This window comes from Cariama cristata, unplaced genomic scaffold, assembly GCF_000690535.1.
Source record: "Cariama cristata isolate BGI_N322 unplaced genomic scaffold, ASM69053v1 scaffold5444, whole genome shotgun sequence".
Taxonomy (NCBI): domain Eukaryota; kingdom Metazoa; phylum Chordata; class Aves; order Cariamiformes; family Cariamidae; genus Cariama; species Cariama cristata.
Genome location: NW_009612252.1, coordinates 46,842 through 68,613, shown reverse-complemented (window position 1 = coordinate 68,613; position 21,772 = coordinate 46,842). Strand labels below are relative to the sequence as shown.

At 42.5% G+C, this 21,772-nt stretch overlaps 1 protein-coding gene across 1 annotated transcript in view; it reads left to right on the top strand.

Moving 5' to 3' along the window:
• SAP30BP (SAP30 binding protein) overlaps positions 1–21,772 on the top strand; it is a 31,190-nt gene that overhangs the window by 247 nt on the left and 9,171 nt on the right. The window contains exons 2-4 of the mRNA XM_009698530.1: positions 116–225; positions 3,252–3,299; positions 17,497–17,539. Coding sequence (XP_009696832.1) covers positions 116–225; positions 3,252–3,299; positions 17,497–17,539 — 201 coding nt within the window. The remainder of the gene's footprint in view (positions 1–115; positions 226–3,251; positions 3,300–17,496; positions 17,540–21,772) is intronic.

Sequence of the window (21,772 nt, the reverse complement as noted above, 5' to 3'; positions counted from 1 at the left end):
GCTGGGCGGGTTCCCCCGCGTGGCCCGGCCCGGCGCCTTCTCCTCTGTGAGGGGAAGGTCCCGCTAGTTGCCACCTCCCCTTTCCTCATGGTTTTCCTTTTCTCTTCCTCCTTAGGAGAGAAAGGAGGCCTGGTCTCAGTTGGGTACGGAGACGACGACTTCACCCGTCTGGATGGGGACGAGGACGGGTATGAAGAAGAGGACGATGAGAACAGCAGACAGTCAGTAAGTACCTCTGTGCTCACAGAGCTCGCCCTGGTCTCTTTCACGCGTTGCAGAGGCTTTTCTTGCTTGAAAGAAAGCCCTCAAGTGGCAATCCTTGATGGAACCTAAAATATCTGACTCCTGGTGTGGGTTTCAGCGCTTTCCAAATGCTTCTATTCACTTTGTTTTCAAGTAGGAAGCATTTGCCTTGAAACTCATCAGCAGCTTGGCACAGCTCGTGGTGTTTGGTGCTGACTGTGTTAATGCTATTTGACTCTTTTGTGGGAAAAAGGCTGGTAAAAATCAACAGTCACGCCAAATGAAAATTATTCCTTAGGTATAGTTGATATATGAGAACCTTGTAAGAGGAACACACTGTTGTGCGGTCAGCTGGAGGATTAAAAAGAATAAAGTTCAGTGATGTCTTAAATTATTCTTTTCTGTATAACTCAACCCACTCGCTGCATCAGGTTACCTTGACGTAACAGTGTCCTGTCTAGATGTGAGTGGCTTTTGTTTGTCATAGGTGCATGGCATGTGTATAACGTCACTTAAATACTGAGATAACTGATGTATGTAGCTCACTACCTGTGAGTGCAGCTATAACGCACAAAAGGATATATAGTTCTGTTGTATGTCTGTAGGAGCAATGCTATAAGTTGGGGGCAGGGAGGAGGTTCTTGTCTCCTTTCTTTCTCGTCAGCCTTTTGCTTTCCACCACCACATCTTGTCCCTATTCTTTCCTGTACTGTGTAGCCAAAAACACAGGGCTATGCTACTATAACCTTTCCTCACTGAAATCTACTTTGTGTGCACTAGATCAGTCTCTTATGAGACGCTCACTGTTTCTGCCATCTGTTTTCCCAAGCAGCAGACAAGAAATTTGTCAGTCTCTTGTTCTTGCTTTTGGTTTTCTTCTGTTGCTAACTGGAGAAGGTGCAAGCAATAGCATTCAGGGTCTGCATCTGGCTTAGCAAATTAATGAAGCTTCTTTGCTGCTTTAGTGATTCTTCTTTTTATATCCAAAACTTCTAGACCCTCCTTCAATAAGATCTCTTTAGTTTAAAAAAAGCAGTAGGTGTGATCCAGATGCCTATCAAAATCAGCTGTGTTTAGTTAGCATGAACAAATGGGCATGTAAATAGAGTAGCCTTTCTGGTATGCACAATTTTCAGTGCAGGCCACAGCTGGCCATCATCGGGGAGGTACAAATTGCTGTTCAAGTAATGGCAATCGATTGAGTCACTCTGATGTCAGCCATTAGATCTTGCATATGTTTGTGGTTACTGGACAGATAAGCGCAGGTTACACAGGCTGCCTTCTCTCCAGTCTTTGGGCTGGAGAGCAGTGCTTGGTTTTTTGCATTAAGTATTCTTTGACTAGAATTGAGAGCTTGCTTGATATTGCCTGTGCTTGTACCTTATGTTGGTTATGAGTTGTTTTTAGAAAGCAGTGCAATTTGGACTCAGATTGTCCTGGGCTTTTATCTGAACAACTCTGTGCCTATATTATTGACCTTAATGGTGACTGAAAAGTCTCCGTTTCTTTTCAAAGGCAGTTGTCAGTAATGCTTCTTTGTTGATGTCATTTCAGTGATATCCCCTGCTAGGTTAGAAGGTTTTGGGAGCTGTTTCAGTTACCTGTCGGTAACTTGAATGATTCAACCCATTGTTCCTTTGTGGGACTGTGGAGAGAAATCTCATTTGTGATAAACACCAAGTTACTTGGCACTATGGTTCTTTTCTAGTTACAAACTTACTGTTATTAAACTTTGACAGTTAAGACTGAATTATTGGCATATATGCATCTTTTGGAAAGGTAAGCTGGAGAGTAGCAGAAGTAAAGGAGTTTGATGTCTCATTTCTGTGGGACAGGCGTGTTAATTCAGGCAATTAAAACTTACTGACGTTATTGTGTGGTCAGTCTCTAGCTTGCCTTGCCAGAATTTGCTCGTGTGCTAATACTCTGAGATGGGCATTTTGCTGTAAAGTCTTTCTTTCAGTTGCGTGTAATCATCTCAGTTCTTTTTTGGTTTTTCTTTTTGAAGTTGAAACACCAAGGTTTTTTTTGGGGGCCAAAGTTGAAATTTGTGGTGAAGTTTGGAGGAAAAACCGTTCTGCTGAGTTGTGTGAGCATGAAAAACATTTTCTGCTCCTCAGATTTATTTTGAACCTACAGTATGTATTTATGTCTAGAAACATAGGTAACTCTAGGATCCCAGTGAAGTAGCTCGTAGGGCAGTGGAACAGTAGGCTTACCTAGCAGTTGGGACCAAAGCTAGACCTTACTTCTCCATGGTGTAGAACTTTACGTGAGGCCGGGTTCAGTATTTTAAGCGCTCTCAGGGCAGAAATTTGCCCAGTTCTTTGGTTTATTTCTGGGTAGAAATAAAAACTGAATAGAGTCTGTCACCCAAAACACTGAATTTTGTCAGTGGTTCCCTTCTCTGCAAGTTCATGTCATCTGCAAATGAGGCTACGAGAGCACTACACAAATAAGAAAGATGCGGTGTCTGTGGGCCTCACTGGATCCTTGGAAGTCGGTGCTAGGCCAGACCCTTGCCAAGCCTGCATGTTTGGTTGGATGGCAGGCCAGCTGTGTGTCCTGTGTCTGTTGCTGATGTATGCTTGGGAGTATAATAGGTCTTGCAAATGCTTTTTCTGTGAGTACTGCTACACATGGGCAAGTCCAAAAAGCTTGCCTGCCAACTGAAAGAGACAGAATTATCAAATGACAAATGCTTTTTTCCCAGTTCTGTTGCTTCTTATTGTCTAGTTCTGAGCATTTAGGAGCTGCATGAGTTTTGTGGGGGACATCTGCTACTGAGTGATGCTTTTGCCTAAAATAACCCTCAAAAACCCAACAAACACTTCTTTCCCTGACTGTAGGACTTGTTTTCTGGTCATGAGTGGGTGGGACAAAACTACGTTCCGTGGAAAGGGTCTTGGACTACTGCTGGGCTGCGGAATGGCAAGCCCTTTGCTGTAAGTGCAGTTACTTGCCAAGCCTGCTCTTTAAGCTTAATCCTGTAAATTCTTGTCTTGTAGGAAGATGACGATTCAGAGACTGAAAAACCTGAGGCTGGTGACCTAAAGGTATTTGAAAGTGTGGTATGGTGGTGGGGGGGGAAGTTCAGTACAAGAGGAATAAATCTTAACAGCATGGCTTGGTGTTCGTTTGTGATCTTCCATAGATAGTTTCGTACTTTCCTTTTTGTAGCTGTAACACGTTTTTTTTACTTTAGTTCTGGCTTCTGCCAAAGTTAGTTAACCAATTAGGCTACAGACTGACTCACGATCAAGATCTCATTCGTGACTTTAGTCATCTTGTGCATTAGAGGTGAGGTGGGTTTCCTGACAGCATCTCACCTATTTTGTAGTGATCTGGGAGATGTAGTCTTTAGCACAGAATTCTCTTATGACCAGTGTTAGTTGGAATACTTTCTTCGTTTACAACAGCTTAATGAATAAATGATCTTGTGCTCCTAGAGGTCATGAAATGAGTCAAAATCAATTCACTTGTCTCAAGCTCTCTTTCTCTCATCCTGAATAAAGCAGTTTTTTGAAGGTTGTATTTAAAATTTAAAAAGTGAAATAAGATCCCCAGATGATAGCTGTCGTAAATAGTTGAAGTCGTCTATCTTGGGATTACATCTTCTTTCTGCTGAACAACAAATGTTTAACAGCACATAGGATCATACATCAGGCTAAAAGCTGGAAGACAGACAAAAGACCAAATCCATTTGAAACTTTATGGAGACCTGTGCTCAAATTTTTACGTTAGTTCAATCCCCTGTGCAATATAAGCAGTCTTGTGGGATACCGAGTGAACGACAATTGCAAGGGCCGTTATTTTATCCAGTAGCTTCCTCAAGGATGCAGACAGTCTCTAAGCTCTGCTAAGGAAACCAGAGGACTGTGCTGCAAACTGAAATTCTGTAGAGCATTTGAATTAGCATAGGGCTTTGATAGGACAAGACGAAGGCAAATGAATGTGTTTAGCTCTTCTGCTTAAATTAGGTTTATAGCAGTACCTTCTTCCAATTTCCACAATACTTTTATGGGTTTATAGTGATACAAAGTTGAAAATCTTGGCAGCTCTACTGCAGCTGGTAAAGTCTCTTGCATCAGTGTGTGAAAGACTATTAATACCTCTTACCTGTGTGCCAAAGGCACTTGGAAATGGAATGTATCATCTCCTTTCCTTGTTGCAAGAAAAATAAATTACCTTTTTTTGGAAGAGGGGAAAAGGTAATCTCTCACTTTTATTGTTTTTCTTCTAAATTTTTGCCATTGTGGCTGGTAAGCATGCTAGCAAGATGTTTCTGTAAAAACTGCTGGATCCAAATGTGTACTGTGAAAGAAGAATAGATGGGTTTTTCTTAAAGAAATATGGTGTACATCACCACAACCTCTGTAGTAGGGCACAGTTGCAATTGCGTGCATTTCTGTCTCTGCTAAAAAGGGCTCTAGGACTTTAGGGCAGTGGAGAAAAGATCTGGCAAAGAGAAAAAGAGCCAAATTGGACTATAGTAGCTCTTGTCTGAGTAATGATGCATTACAGAAATCTTACCACTGAATTGTGTGGCCACTGCTTTAATATGTTGCTGATGTTTCACGTTGGCTTGTTTAAAAAGCCTCTTGATTTCAGTGAGTTCTGTGTGCTACTGTCTAGGTGCTTCTTGCCCTTCTGAAGAAGAGCTACCCATGGCCACAGAGCAGTGTTTCAGCTTCAGTGGGGAAGCAAAGAAACACTGAATGTATTAAAAGCATTTGATATCTTGGGTAAACTCTGCAGTAGGAACTCTGCAAGAACTCAAAATGTAAATTAAAGTTAAACTTTTAAAAAAACAAAAAAGGTAACTTCTGCCATCCTAGCATGACGTGAAAGGTGAGGATTTGAGAAGAATAGCAGGGAGGCAAATCTGAAATTCAGCAGTTTCAGAACTTCCATGTCATCCTTAATAGATGTCTACGTACATAAGTGAACAAGGGAATAGCCTCTTCTGGCCTTTTGGGTGTTTTGAATTCTAGCTAAATAGCCAGCTGGCACTTGGGGGAGAGGTAGAAGCGCACCTTTGATAAGCAGTGTACTGCAGGGCAGCCCAGTGCTGTGCTGGTCAGAGAGAAGGCAAGTTGTGGTGTTCTGTGGGGCACTGATGGAGTTGCACTAGCCATGCTGTTAAGAAATTCACTTGAGATGGGGGAAGATGGAACATCATTGTAAAAGTAGTTTTACTTGGAGCAGTTGCAAATGTTTCCTATCCCCCTTTTCCACCAAGTGGCAGTGTTCTCATTCTTCCTCGTTGCTCTGAGCTTGCAATATCTGTGACAACTGGTGAGTGAGAGTTGTAGTTACTGTAAATCCAAAGAGCAGCAAAAAGTGAGGCACTTGATTATAACTTGCTAACACTTTTGGATAATTTTATTTTGTTTTGTCCTGGCTGAGCACCGTAGTTCTTGCTCTATCAGTGTCACTGTAAGACATCACAGACCTGGAAACATGTTTAAATAGATATCACAGGCCCTTTATATATGGCTAGGGTTTTTCCAGGGTCTGAATCTGACTGTACGTGGAAGGTAAGCCCTTTAAAATGCATGAATGAGATAAAACCATTGCAATTCATTAGTTAATTATAGTCATTTCTAGCCCTGAATATACATGCAGCACTTTTTTCTGGTGTTTTGCCTCTTTGTATATACGGTGAATGAACTACTTTGAGACTATATCTTGAATAATTGACCAGGACACTTGAGCCAGTCTGTATGGAGAAGGAGTTCCCTTGTTGCTGGTGTGTCCTGTGATTTGGCCTCATTCTGCGCTTTGATAGTACCAGACACAAAACCTCTAGAAGGTTCCACTGATGTCAGTTGAAGTTATAGACTGAGGAGACTGAAAGGGGGGAATGATGTAAAAACTGGTAAAGTGATGATGGGGAGAGTGGAATTTTTAGCCTGCCTCAAATAGCCCGACTGGGGAGATATTTTTCTACCCCACCTATGGTATTTATATTTATCTCAGGTTTTTATCTTCATTCCAGGGAGTATGCCTTTGTTGATCTTGATGAAGGTGCATCTGTCTGTACAGCCCTTGTTTCTCACTAGAGGTGAAGTCAGTATAAGCAGCTGGATGGGATTGCAGCTTTCCTGTCTTTTTTCTGCTGAGTAGCAAGTCACAATAAGCTTTTCAAGTTCAGACACTGTGACGTCAAACTGCTGTTTTCCATTTACCCTAACAAAGATAGGCGGAGACTTCTCTATACACCTGTTTGGGGAAAGACTGTGGCAGGAGTAGAAGAATATTTAAGCTTCATCAGTCACCTGAAAGCATTCTTCCAGAGCAGACTTCTGCCATAGGATTCACTGTTACTGAGCACCTGCAGACCAGTCCCAAACACTGTGTGCTTGCAGCAAAAACCAGAATCCTCTTTAAGTAGGGAAGTCAGATATGTCGCATCCTGTTACTGCATTTTGAAGTGCTTCAGGGACTCATGGAAAACTGGAGATTTAAATCTAGGTAAAACTAACTGCTCTTCCAAATTTCTCTCTGGATGGATGTGCTCAGGCTCTATAGCAGGACATGTTTGTTAGTGAGCAAAATCGCTTTAGGGGTCCCCGCTTTTAAGTGAGCAGTCACCAATTGTGAACAAACATCTGTCTTAAAAGCACTTCAGAAACAAAGCCTTCTGCTTAGAAGGGGAAAGAAATGGTCAACAGAAGCTGTTGGCAAAGGTATGGTGTTTGGAAAATATAGAATCCCACAGCCTGGAAGGGTTCTTTGTGTCCTTTCCTCTGATGATGGAGCTGTGGGTACAAAACAAAGGGCATCGTGGAAATGGGTCTGAAATTTGATGTTCTGCTGGCAGCGTTGGTTTGGAATGAGGAGGGTTAAGGGGCTGTGCAGTGAGTGCAAGTTGCTTGGGCTCTTGCCAGCAGCTGGCTATGGTTACAGCCTTGATGCAGTAACAAGATACAGGCCTTCAGAGCTCACTAAATGGACCAGCCCTGCAGGAAGAAGGAAAATGAACCTTAAACAAAATACAGACCTTGTGCTCCAAGTCTTACCTGAGGGGTTCTGTTCATGTTGTGGGACTGGATGAATAACAGGTTGCAAGTGTTGATCAAGGACAGAGCCCAGCCCTGCAGCTTGGCTCACTGGAGTTTTCACAGGGGGAAATCATTAACTCTTGAGCCTTGATTGTGGTATCAGGACTAGCCACTGCAGGAAAGCTGATAAATATTGCCACTCCCTTGGCAAGTGAATACCTGACACATGGTAACAGTTTTTCAAAGCAGGTGTTTTCTTTTTCTGGTTTTGTTTAAGGGTCCCCTCAGCATCTTTGAGGCAGTGTATGGAGAGGCAGCCAAACTGCGATCTAGCAGAAGGGTGTGAAGTTTTCAGAGAACTGCTATGTTTCTAAGCATGTCTAAGTACCACCTCTTGATAATGATCAACTCTTTATTATGTTTAGCTTTTATTTATCCAGCATACCTGTCAAGTAATTTTACTGTGTTATGATGCGTAGGTGTGTTCTAATACTTAGAGGCTTTTGAGTGTAATGTTGCCTGCCCATTAACTTGTTGGTTTAAATACCAAAATTATCTCGAATTGAAGTAAAAGTGGTGAGTGCTTTGGGGTGTGTGCAGTAATGTAATCCCTGTAATTAACTCTTATTTTGATAAGGCATATTAATTTTTCTGAATTCAGGATACATTCATCAAGCCAGTTTCTCAAAAGGTGCCTGAACCTACTCAATAACTTTCACCTCAAGTATAACTGCTTTGCTCTGAAGAAAGGGAAAAAGCATCTTTGGGAAAAGTTGTATCATTAAGGCACTACTGTTCCATGTAGGTATTCCATGGCAAGCTGTATAAAGGGAGCTGGCATTAGTAACCTTTAGAAAATAATTTGAATTTTTTACTTTGGCAGTGGCCAATTATGAAGGTTGCTTAGGAACCTTTCAGTTGTTGAGAGGTAGTCTTAAAAATTCTACTTAGAATATGTTAAAGGTCATATAACTGAAGAACACATATTAAAACTGCTGTTCCACCCCAAACCAGTGCACTCTGTGATGGCTGAAGTGGCTATCTGTGTCTTGGTCATCTTGTGGTGGCTTGATCTGGTAGGATGTAAGTGGTTTGTAAGTGTGTTGTAGAAAGGCACTCCCGATGTCTCATCAGAAACAAAAAAAAAAATTCATTGTGCTCTTTTTTTTTTTTCCTGCCCCCCTCCCTTTGGCCTTTTGGTGCTGTCTGGGTTAGTATTGGCCTCTGATGGGCAGAACTGGCAAAAGAGCAGCTGTATTTAAAAGATGGCCTTGTGTTATGCATGGCTGTGCTGTGTACCTCTTTGTAAACACTTTCAGAGTGTGAACTGTGCGGTTTCCAGGGCTAGGGTTAAGGTTAGCTCTCCAGCGGTTTGTTTCCCACTCATTCCTTTGCTTGTGAGCACAGCCTGAAAGTGCCAGTGATAAGCACTGCAGTCTTGGATTCATCTTTTTCTGTATTCTAGCTTCTTTTCAATATAAACGTGTAAAATGCTGTCTGCACTTGCAGCTCTATGTATTTTTCTCTCGTTTTAGGTTCGGCGCACACAGTTTTCCACTGCTCTGATGAGAAACCAGAGAATTGAGCAGTTTAGCAGTCAGCATTATGTGCAGAGAGCCTTTAGGGAGAGTGGAGTTAACGCGGCTTCTAATGCTGCCCTCTACACTATTGCAGTGAGTGCACAGGCATTGAAACAGCTGATAACTGGTTCCCATTTTTTAACTAGGTGGTTGACCTTAGTTATTGCAAGAGAATATCAGTGGCGGTTAAACAGTTTTGCATGCAGGAAACAAAATAGCATTCAGCACCTCTGATTGTTTTGCCCCTTGCCCCACGTACTTCTGTGTCTCCAGCTCTGCCTGCCTGAGAGGGAGATGGATCACAGCATTGCTGGTTTCTGAAGCTGGCTTACCTACTTTAGAGCTGCTGGCTTCAATCCAGCTCTTGAGCTGTTTGGAAGATGAGACATGTCCACGGACATGCTTGTTCCTTCCTCCCCGCCAGGCATACATGTTGTGGCAGACTCTTCACTCCCTGCAGTACTAAATACCACAGATTATTGACACAGGTGTGGCTTGCCTTTCTCCAAAGGAAGAGTCAGGCTTTTTCTGTTTGTCTTTAAACTTGCAGAAAAGTCCTTTCTGGAGCTGCTTCCCCTTGCATATTTCACCTGATAAAGGTCTAAGTTCTTCAAGTCCAGTTCTGTTGTTGCAATTATTTCTGTCTGCTGTACTGAGATAGGCTGTTCTGAATTTGCATGTCGGTGCGTGTCAGAGTGAGAGTCTGAACAGTCAGCACAGATGGAGGATTGCCTCAAATACCAACGAATATCTGCAAAGAGCTGCTTCCAGCTTCCCCGTTCTGGGTACAGAAGGACCAAAATCTGCAAAAACTCTGTGGGATCCATTCATGGAGGAGCACATATCCCAGTGACGATACTTGCTTTTACACCTTGCCTCTACTCCAAACCACGAAGAAGAATTTTTAGTACTATGTACTAGGGAAGAAATCTTGTGCCAGAAGTTAATTTTGTCAGCTTTCCTGAGCCTTTCCTTTGCTGCTGTGAGGCTTAAGATTTCTCACAGCCTAGCTTCACCTTCTACTTGATTCTGCACTGCAACAATCTGTAAAAAAATAAAATCATCACAGTAGCTTGACACCTCAAGCCCTGTCATATGGTGCTGATATTTCACCTATGAATTCTTGTTTCACTGTAGGAAGCAAAAGTGACTTGAAAGCAGAATTTATGAGCTCGGCCGAGCAAGGCACTGCGGACCATGGTGCCTTCAGGTAGAGACTACTGGGAGCTGTGCTACTGGCCGCACTCGGAGCGTGGTGCCTGTTAACTGCTGTGTGCTCCCACGGGCCGTGCAATCTTCCATGCAGGCTGTTTTGCCCACTTACACCACTGTGCCCTGGTTGGTGTCTGTGCTGTGGAGATGGTCTTGTAAAGCATGTGCACAGGGTGACCTGCAAATGTTCAACTTGGAGGGCCCCTAGCATCAGAGACAGAGAGGGAGAGAGAGGAGGCAACCAACAGAAGCAGGTAGCTTTCGGACCGGGACGCCGTCGTAAGGCAGATGTTATTAACCATACCTCCACTTGGAAGGGGAGAGTTCTGGCACACAGTTCCGTCACTGGAAATTACTTCTAACAAATAATCTTTGTCAAATATTGAGATAGCATATGTCAGGTGAACGGAATCAAGTTTCAAAGAAGCTATTTAAAGGCTTTTATGCTATGAATGCTTCCATTCTAAAGCATTTTCTCACTGAAATGTTTTGCGAGATCTTGGTTGGGGTTATTCAGTGTTTTTTCAATGAAATTGAAATGAAATGAAGGTGCATTTTTAGACTTAATTAAGCTTAAAAAGTAAAAGGCAGTGTCAGTTACACACGTTCTTTGTTTTGATAAGATGCTTAAGGAATGTCTCAGGAGTTGACTCTTTCCTGACTTGTTCTTCCTTCCCTTTTTGTCTGTGACAATAGTATCTCAAAATAGGTAGGTTTCTACAGACTGTACATAAGTGTCACTGGAGGTTGGATATTATATTTTTTTTCCTATAGGTGGCTTATTTCTGAGCTGCTGTGCCTTTCTTAGTATCTAGATCATGGTCCCTACAGTTTTTTCTTGGTGAAATTTCTCATACCATGCTGGGCACTTTGCCTGGAGCTATGTATCAGAGCTGGCAAACAGGATATGGCTGTAGGAAATGGGCTTGTTTCAAGCTTTCCCTTGGGATTCTCCTCTCTCACAATACAAGAAAAAAGGAGGGGAGGAGGAATAAAAGCACTGCACTTCTGTTCCCTTGCTTTCTCTTCCCCAGACTCTGAATACGCTTCACATGCGCTCTGTTCACTGCACTCAGCCTCGTAGCACACCAACATCAGGCAGATCTAGTGAGGAAGAAATGAAATAGTTCTTGTCATGCGCTTTTAATATTAAATGAGAAGTTTCTGGTGTTCTCTTCCCATAAGCACTTCTGATATTTGTAGAAAAGCAAGAACATAATTGTTAGCATGTTCCTTTAAAAAAAGAAAGAAAAAAAAAGGCACCCCCCCCCCCCCCCATCACCAAAAAAAAGGCCCCCCCCCCCCCCCCCATGATCCAGGGTTTGGAGAGGTCTTTCTCTTGCTGCCTGCATCATGAAAATTTCACCCGCTTGCTCTGGCAAGGTCATCTTCACAATCGGCTTAGCTCTTCTGACAATTTATGTGACATTATAGTTTCTTTTCATTATACTTAGCCAAATGAGGCTGTTGATACATTAGGACTACAGGAGATAGTCTGAATTGTAGAGAGGAGGAAAAATTACAAAAACTTATTGCTGGCGCTTGCTCAGATGAGAGAAATCCAGTGTAACAGCTATTGCAGCAGCAGTTCCAGTAGCTACTAGAAGAAGGACTGCACTGAAGAATTCTCTGCCCTTAATATCTCCAAACTAATCCACTAGCATGACAACAATGTGACTGGTCTATACGTTTTGTGGCTGTCAGTTTAAATTGGTGTTAAATTTCTTTATATGTAAGCAGTCAAGTGAAATGGTTGGGGGAGAGAGGAAATTCTGCAATGCAAGAGCGTTCTCTCTGGAAAAAAAAGAAATGTTGTTGAGGGGTACTGTGGAAGCTTCCTAGCTACTTTTTTTAATATTAACTAGAAGTCAGTGGAAAAATGAAGCTGTGGGGCTAAGTTGGCTGCAAGTCTGGGAATGCAATTGAGCGGTGGCAAATCTGGCATAAACTTCTCCACTTCTTACAATTTGCACCTTATTTAAAGCAATCAGTTTCTGATTTTTGTATTTCTTCTGCCTCTGTGTTCAACCATTTCTTCTTGCAGTTTGAAGTACACCTGCATTAACATATGCAACTGCTTCTACAAGAAATTGATGGCTGAATTTGTACCTTTTGGTGACAGTTAATGCCAACAGTTATGTTTGATGTGAGCTTTGTAATGGATTTTTGGATCTTGTTTCAGGAAGGACTTAGTGAGTATTGTTGTAAGTCAGTCTATTCTTTCTGTTAAATAAAGCTGTTCTGGGCAAGCCTTTCCAAACTTGAATTCATCAGTCTCAGATTCATATTGTTTTTGCTTCCTTCCTTTAATCTCCGTTCCACGCTGCAAGGATTGTGTTTGGTTGTTTTTATTTTCCATGGAACCTGAACAGAGACTGTTTTTTATGTAACTGAATGGAAATACTCTACATCCGTAAAGATGGTCTATATTTCACCTCCGCAAGGTGCAATTTTAAGCCAAAATGCGCTTTCCTTATGTGTGTATGCACACACGCACCTTCAGCTTGCTCCTCTTCTTTAACTCATGATGATACGTGAAAACTGAACCATCAAGCTGAGTTCATATCAGTCAGGCTCTTGCAGGCAGCATCGTCTTGCCCAGAGCTTGAAGAAAGCATTTGTCTTGGGGAAGCAGAAAAAACAGCAAACCTTTTCCTGAACGCACACAGGAACAGTAATAGAGTAACTGTTTTCTGCTATCAGTGAGCTGATGTGCAGAATTGCTCTTAGAAGCACAGAAATTGTGACTTATGTTAGTGATCCAGTTAGGTGTTAAAAAGAGGTTTTTATTGTTGTTGTTTTCTTTTCTTTCCTTTTTTTTCCCCCTAATACTTGGTCTTTGCCTGTAGCAGTTTTAGCTCTTCAGAGGCTGTTCTTTGTTGGTCTCCAGATCAGGGGAAAGGAGTTTGTCTCCTCCTTGTCTTGCTGTGCTCTTCCAACTTGGCTCTGAACCACCACAGCATCCCTTGACTCCTTTTAGTGGGTCTGTTGGAGCAAGGCTGTCTGGGTTTAGGCTCTTAAACAGTTGATCTTGTGAGATTGAGGCTGCAAAGTAGATAGCAGCCACAAAACCAACTTGCTGATGCGTAAGAGGAACAAAGTGCAGTACTGCTGTTTTTTAACTCAGTCTAGCCATTCTTAGAGGCCATCGTGTAGTACTAAATGGGATAAAATGACTAGAGAAGAATGACCACAGGACATGTGTTTTGTCCAAGTTTTGTATTTCCATCATGGTAGAGAGAATTTTCAGCATAACTAATATGTCCAGGCTGACTTTGTGCAAGTAGCAAGAGACTGACTGCAAAAGTAAATTCAGAGGTGCTCCCGTACAGACTTTCAGAGGTCGGGCTTGTGAAAACTGTGCAGTATTGGAAGGTGCCACTAGTGAAGTCTTAACCTTGTTATTTTTTGAAAGTGATCAGGATCCAAATGGAAACGAACCCATTAAATGATGCCTGTAGCTCTGGGATACCTGAAGACTCTAATAGCTTTCATATATTTACTCTGATAAATTTGACATAAAATTCCCCCTGCTTGGAACCACTCACCTGCTCGATTATGTGCTCTTCATGCGAGATACTGATACATAGCATGGTGGGTATCGATGATAATCTACAAAAAGATCACCTTTCCCTGAATGGATTTAGGTAACTTCCCTACTTAAAAATCAGTTACCTTCCAAATTTCCATTGTTTACATGCCTTGGAATTCCTTTAGAAATCTCTCATCCATGTGTAAATATTTCTTACCTTTCACAACCAAAAGATAGCAACTGTGCAGTATTTATTGTGCCTTGTTTCTCCACTTAGTGATTCCCATTTCGTTCAACTTTATATTAGATTAGATCTGCAGAATTTTTTTTAAATGCTGTCATTTCTCATCGGTTCATTTTATTCAACGATATTAGATTAGATCTGCAGAATTTTTTTTTAAATGCTGTCATTTCTCATCAGTTCATTGTATTCAACATGTGTCCCAGACTTAAACTAGTCTAAGGGAGTTGTTGGGCGATTACTGCACTGAAGGTTTTTAGACTGTCCTTAAGTTCTGGATCTTCAGTAGATACTCAGAAGTTTGAACAAGACTTCTTAAATTTCATGTCTGCCAAACTGTAGGTCTTTGGTCAAGTTGTTGATACTTGCCATAGTGTTAGACAGTAAAGTGAGCAAATATGAACAACCACTGTAGGAGGAGTCGGTCATCTCTTTGTTTTCTGAAGGCATTTAAGAGGCTTGAAAGTAGTCCGACTTAATGAAAAGCTGTGTTGATGTCTTCAGCTTGTTAATGATGGAGCGGTGGGTGTAGGTACATAGTAATTCATCAGTAAGCAAAATTCATATCCTCTGGGCAGTGAGGTGTGGCTGTAATGTGTTAGTGAACTTGTTTTCTTTTGCTTGGTGTAGCTCTGGGGTTTCTGATGTCTTGGCTATGGCCTGAGGATGTGGAGACTAGACTTGCTAGAGCGGCTGTGGTGAAACGGGTGTGGGCGATCAGGCCAGGTAAGTACACAGTGGCGGCCTGATAGGACTGGCTTTATTCAGCCTGTTATAAATGGGGCAGACTTGTGCTGTAGCTCTAGGATTAAAGGATGCAAATTAAAGAATAAACTTACTTCTGCTGAAAGCAAATTTACTGATGATTCTGGAAGTTCATAAAACATGCTGTTCAATGCATCTGACGTTTTAGAGATATTTGTCTAATGTAAGGTACGTAACAGGAGAGGGTTTGGCCATCAAATTATCTCTCAGAATATTAGTTTGTGTTTCCTGAGAATTCTGTGCTTACACTTGGTGCTGGATCCCAACAGCTACAGGAGACTTGAAAATGGGATTCTGAAAACTTCAGAAACATGGCAAATAGCCTTGCAACCCTGTTAACTGGTCGAATAAGAGGGCAGCCTTCTTGAGGGCGTTTAGCACGTGTCTAAAGCACCTGAATTTGACTGTGCCACTGGGTTTCTTAAGTGCCTGCTTGGCAATACTGGTCATGTAGGGGATTTTTTTTTTCTTGCCTTTGTGTTCTTGGAGGGTGAGAGGACAAGTGGGCAGAAGAAGATGGGAGGGATAATGGAATAATAAATACAGCACCAGGTAAGAGGAAGGATCAAGAGGTGCTCAGGGACGTAGCCCATCTCTTTCTCTTCCCTCTCAGTTCACTTAACTTTCAAAAGATAAGAGTGCAGGATGTAATTCAGTCAAGGTTGGAACAAAAGCAGTTCCCTCCTTTCACCTCAACAAACATTTGCTTGTTGTCTCAAACCAAGGCAAGAAATACTTTTAATTACATATCTAGCAATTTCTTCCCCTAAAGGGAGTAAAGCAGCCTTCTGACCGCATGTGTTTACTGCCTGATGAGTCATTGTATGCTGCCTGGACATATGCTTACCTTGTATCTGTAGCTCTATGAACTTCTCCAGCCTGCACGCTGATCTGAATTTGTCCCCACAACCTGTTAGGTACCGCAGAATTGCCCCCACTTCCCTGGCAGCAAACTGAGCCTCACCACGTTAATGCCATGTCGGTGTGGTTGAGGCTCACCACGTTAATGCCATGTCGATGTGGTTGAGGCTCACCACGTTAACACTGTGTCTGCGGAGGTTTGAGGAGAACACAGCCTAGATTCCCTGGATTCCTGTCCAGTGCTGTTGCCAAACAGAGCTCCTTCTCTTGGCATAAGTTTTCTGCTTTGAAATGTCACGCTTCTTGTTTTAAATTCTTTCTACTTTTGCTGTTCTTTCTGAAGACCGCAGGAGAAGAGGTGTTAATGCACTACACCAAGTGCATTGGCTTAGAGGGGTTGGAGCTGTTACACTATAGTCCAGCTCACAGAGGGGCCTGGGGCCTCGCCAGCTGGCCGCTGAGAAGATACATGTTCCTTCATGTACTTTTTTTTTTCTAAAATAGCTTTAGCCTCTTATTTTTGTGATCCAAGTGTACTTACGGAGAAATAGTGCTGCCTTTTTTTTTTTTTTTCCTGAATGGCTATAAAAAGTGCCCTGTAGCAGTTAGTGCCACACAAAGAATTTGTTTTTCTGCTTCCAGAGGGCTTTGGCTTCTCTGGAAATTGGAGGGTTTTCGCAGTGAATTTGGCACAGCCTGTTCCCAGATCTGGCTTGGTGACCTTGCTGCTTGCTCCTCACCTCGGGCATCTCTCACCTGATTGGAAATGGAGTAAAGGAAGGGGGCTTAGAGAGTGGTTACTAAGCAGCAAGGAGGCAGCATTATGTCTGTGTCAGGTTGAATGAATAGCTTCAGTGTTTGAAGGCACTGAGGAATTTTGGACGCACAATCCAGTGAGTCACAAAAGGTCTTTGGGAGGGAGGCAGGGGGGAGAGGGCAATGTTGGGATACAGAAACTGTATTTGTGCTGAACTTGGTACCACTTGTGACTCTCCTGGAGTCTCTCAGAAGCACCAAAGTATTTGAACATTGGTCTCAATACGGTGAAAGCATATTTAAGAGTGTCTTATCCTACATAACACCTCCTGCTCAGCAGGCTGGCGCAAACATCTGCTGTGCTCCCGCAACTGAAGCAGCCTTAATTTATATAACTAAGGAGGGATTAGCTGTGTTGAGAAGATCTCCAAACAGAGCATTACAAGCCAGTGGAGACTGCCCTTGAGTTTCTGGTAGAGCAGATCAGCTATATCACTCCTGGAAAGTAGCAGCCAAGAGAGAATTGACAGTGGGAGTGTTCTTCCAAAATGGGAATACAGGATCTGCATCACCACCATGCTCCCTGGCAATTTGATTTGTAGAGGGTTTATCAGCCAAAGCCCTGAATGGCACAATTACAGAAGTGAATTCTGGCACCATGCACAACTGGCAAACCTCTGCAGCCCAGGACCCTGCAGCAGAGACCTCGGTGTCTGCAGAGAGGCCGATCAGGTGCTGCTCTGAAACCCTCGTGCTCTGCCGCTGGGAGCATTTCAGCTGTTTTCATGTTACTCTGGGGAATGCATCCTGCTGGCCCTGCTCAGAGGAGTGCAAGTTGCCCAGGCCTGTGGTAGGCATTCCCAGGGCTTAAGTAGTTTTCTCTGGGCTGGATCCAGCTTTTATTTAGTTATGCTCTAAAGTATTGACTCTTGGCTAGTGCCAAGGGCCACTCACCAAAAATGAAGAATCTTTGGTTTGGTCTTTTTTGAGGAAGGGCTTCAAGTACAGCAGTTTTTGCAGAATTCAAAAGGAACTGAGTGTCCAGGAATTGTTGAAACAAAGCCTTAATTCTGTCATTAAATTTAGACTCTAGCTTTAAAAGGAAACAGAGCATCCTGTTAGGCTTTGACTTTCCATGGTACAAACATTGCCCTATTATCTAATAACTTGCATTTCATTCTTAATTTTTATTCTTCTGTGTCAGAAATAATGTGTAAATTTCTAAACAAATGGACAGTATAGCTTTTCAGGTTGGAAGCATACCTTGACTAAAATCTGTTTCTTCCCCCTTCCTCCCAGGAATTCTCAGAAGTGGAGAAGAGAGATCCTCAGGAGCTAGTTGGTAAGTTCGCTCAGAAGTATTTATTCACATGTTTTTTTCAAACTAGACCTTCTAGGCTCCCCCTTTATAAAAAGCATCTTCACTCTGTCCTGACAATACTGTTGTTTGAATTATTGCCTGCAATGTTTTATCTCAGTGGAATATTTTCAGTGAAGTCTTCTTTTGGAAGAAAGGTACCATACCTAAAAATATGAAAATATTTTCATATATTACATGTCTAAGATGTATATGTGAAGGGCAGTGTTGGTGTTTGTCACCAGGGCAGTGTTTTTTCTAGATGAGTTTAAAACCAATAAAGCAGTAGCTTTGTCCAGGCACCTCTGTGAGAGCCAGTATTAACTAGGAATGATGACAGATACTTTGTTCTGTGGCTTCAAAAACTTACCTAAAATATCCCCACTTAAATGTGATTCCTGTAGCTATTTATAGGTGCTGTGTTGACATAGCGTACCATATGTTTTCTAATGGTTACTAAAACTTATTTGATTTTTGTGATATGTCACTATTCATTGCACCATTATTAGATTTGGAAGGTCCAAGATCATCGGCTTGAAATAATACCCTGTTTGGTGTGTGTGGAGCTGTACAGAAAGTGTATTTTATGTTGAAGCTCTGACTGTCTTGAACTAACCCTTTGTTCCTGAGGTTACTAGTACGGTTGTGTGGTACCATGCAGTAATATCATTAAAAAATCAGGAGTTTAGAAGTTGCTTCATTATCTGTCAAGTCAGCTTGTTCAAGGCTCAAGCATGATATTTCAGCCATAAAGTGTGATAAATGTAAAATAAGACAGTAAATACTAGGATGCTAAGCTGTGACTCCTACTCACTGAAGTTTTGGACTGAAGTCCTTTTCAATTGGCCTGCCCAGACTTTGCACCAACCCAACTGTTATATTGAATTTTCATCCTTTAGAGGGCAAAACTGCTTTAACCAGTCTCATCATAGAATGCAACAGAGATCTTTCTCCAAACTGCTGATCTGCCTCAGAATGTATGCTAGAAACATGGATGAGACAACAGTATTTATAGGGTGAAAAGTAAAGAACATCTGAAAGCCAACTGCGCTATCCCACTACATTGCTTTACAAGTGTAGAGTAAGTCCTTTCTTAGTTAAGCTATAAGACTTGGGTTACAATTTTGTTAGTCTCCTTTTCCCCCAGTGACTGCCTCATCCCCAGGAGATTAGAAGACTGAATCTCATTTGTCTCATGATAGCCCAGACTTGCATGCAGGCTTAAAAGCTGCACAGAGGGCACTTAGTACAGTGTCACACACTTGTGAGTGGACAGTGTTGGTAAGTCCGAGACTTGGATTAAGGTTTGCAATATATCTTTAATATCCTTCCCTAATAGTAGCACACTTAGAGCAGCAGGTAGGCTTAGCTTTGTGCAGAACCGGGTTATTAGAGGTCTGCATACTTGCCATGCTGGATTCTGTAGGTCTTTTGCATTCGACTGCATGTTATCTAGTTGAAAACGAACTGTTGCCCAGAGCCTCATGGTTGGTGTCACGTGAGAACCACTCCCTGGTGACTTGGACTTTTAGAGTGAGAATTCTTGAATGGAAAAAGGTGCAGGATTTTCTAACACAAACTAAATAACTTTTCCAATCTGGACATCTAAAGTTTTATCTAATATCAGTATGTGGAAGTTGAAGCCTTCCTTAAGACAGTTTCCCACAACTCTTTTTGCATTAAAAGCTTGTGGACCTGCCCTTCTAAGAAGATAACCTTACGTTGTTCAGCGTCACCTTTTTTCAAGTCCATGGTTATGCAGTGACTTAAGTACAACATAAATGTAGGTTCCTGCCAAAAATAATATTTCTGTTTTGCCTCCCCTGGATGCATGCTAACGTTTGTGTGCCTCGAGCTGGTCTGGGAGTTGGAGCCAGCTGAGATCCACCTTTACTGTTCTATTTTTTTTTTTCCTTCCCTTTTTTTCCCTTCCTCCTTTCATTTTTTTTTTTCCCCTGTGAGGCTTCCAGCTGCATCCATTCCCTGATCTGCTTAGTGCATGCTAGGTAAGCAGTAGAGTTGGCACAAAGAAAACAGTAGGGATGAACAGCTGGGAAGGGCATGGTTGTCATGACTTATACTGGAGTAGTGATCACGTAATCAAAGCCTGAAAGAACAGGAGAGGAGGTTTCAGCAGTTTCAACTGCCCTGTGGTGGAGAAGGAAGTATATGTGAAACTTATTTCGGTAGATTTCTGCATCACCGTTGTCCTTATGGGTTTTTTGTACCACTCTGAAGAGTACATGGTGCTGGCAGGACATTGCAATTGCTGATTCCTGCGGCCTTGCAAAATAATACTTTTAAGACGCGTTTTTTTGCCCTGAAGTTCCTTGCAGCATGGTTGTTTACCTTTCGGACTGTAAAAAATGTTCTCTCCAGCCCTTAGGATATCTGAGCACAAAGTCAGTGTTCAAAAGAGCAGAAAGTATGGCTGAGTTGCAGGTCTCTCTCTGCATTTCTCAGCCCACAGAGCAGAAAGGGAACTAGTGTCCTTCCATGGATGGGTGACTCACTGGCGTGTTGTTGCCTCCAGTTCTTCCCTCTGATTTGGCTGTTCTGGTGCCAGGAAATCAGAAACCCACACACTCTGGTTTATGCCAAGCAGACTTGATTAGAGTGCCAAAGAATGCAGTTTTAGAGACCAGGCACCACCGGTTTGCATGTCACCAGGGGAAAGCCATGCCCCTCTGATCACCCTTTCCAGGTCTTTTTTGCATAGTGTGACCTTTATAGACAAACTGGCACCTGGTACTGCCTGTAATCCCTTGTGGCCGCTTAAGATGCTGAATACGAGTGAACCTTGAAAGGGACAGGAGTTCTTAGTCCTACGTCGGGAGCAGTGTTATTCCCTGAGAGCGCTGAGGCAAGATACTTTACCAGACTTCAGATGATCCACAGCCCAGTCTGTCTGGGTACAGCCAGCTTGCTGTTCCTGTGCTCTCTATTGGTTTTCTCTGCACAAGGAAAAAGTGCCTACCCATAACTAATCTATGCTCACTAGCCCCAAACAATCAGTTCCAAGTGTTCTCAACTTTCAGGACTTTACATACCCTTATTCCCTTTACCAGTCCCTCATTATCAATCAAAGTCATCTTCTATGGTTACAATTCTATGATTACACACAGTTCCTGTAGAGACTTAAACACAGCACACCTTTCCTTATTTCATTTAGAATCAAATTGAATTTTTATATCAAATCTCATTTGATTTCAGATATTTGTAACATCTGTAGGAAACAAAGCTCCTGTGTGCCCCCCGTCTGTGTCTCCAGCCCAGCCTTTGGGCTGTGAGCAATCCTTTCCTTCTGGGAGGAACTGAGCACACAGTTTACACTGCGGCACTTTCTCTCCAGCTATGCTTGTGCTGTTGGATGTACTGGTCGAATAACCCACCTATCTCAAACGGAAGCAGATTAAATGTAGGATTTCCATTTAATTATCTGCCTCACCAAGATCTGGCAAGCAAATATCCTCCATTGACTACTGAGATGCTGAATCTTTGCTAGGTACACCCTAATAGATGGTTGTGCTTTGGTCTGCTATGAGCAGCTGAATATCTCTGCCTTGCCACGCTGCATGCGCTGTCTGCACAAAAAGCTACAATCACCTATTGCTTGTGCTGATGAAGTTTTTAAATTTTAGGTCAACCTGTGGAAGGAGAAAGCACAGACTAAGCAGCAGCAACAGTGTCCTTCAGCTGCAGGATGCTTTGAGTTGCAGACCTGGCAGTGCATAGGGTCCTACTTTCTTGAACCCCCGTCTGAGTTGTGGGATCTGCTTTATGGCCTTAGTTCTTTATCTGGATTGTGAATCTGGTTAGGGGAAGATATTTACTTACTGTGAGCCAGAATCTAGGTGTGCCCATAGTGATTAATTGCGCCAACAGCCAACTTCCTGAGGTCCCTACGTGGAGATCCTCTAGGCTGTGAGCCAGCAAATCACAGTACCAATTAGAGACTGCAGCCAGCGCCACTACCTGTGACTCATGTAAAAGTAAAACTTTGATCTTGGCAGAAATAACAGGATGCACAAAGCAGTTGGATGTATCCTGTGAGGACACACCTTGTTGTTAGCTGTCCATCTGCATTTACCACTGTATAGACAGTGGAAAGCTGTGCTTGGGACTTTGAAAACACAAAATCTTTTATACAGGAGCCTGTGGCCATAATGCAAGTTCCAGGATTATTTTGAATTATGATCCCAGCTGCCTCTTCCTCTA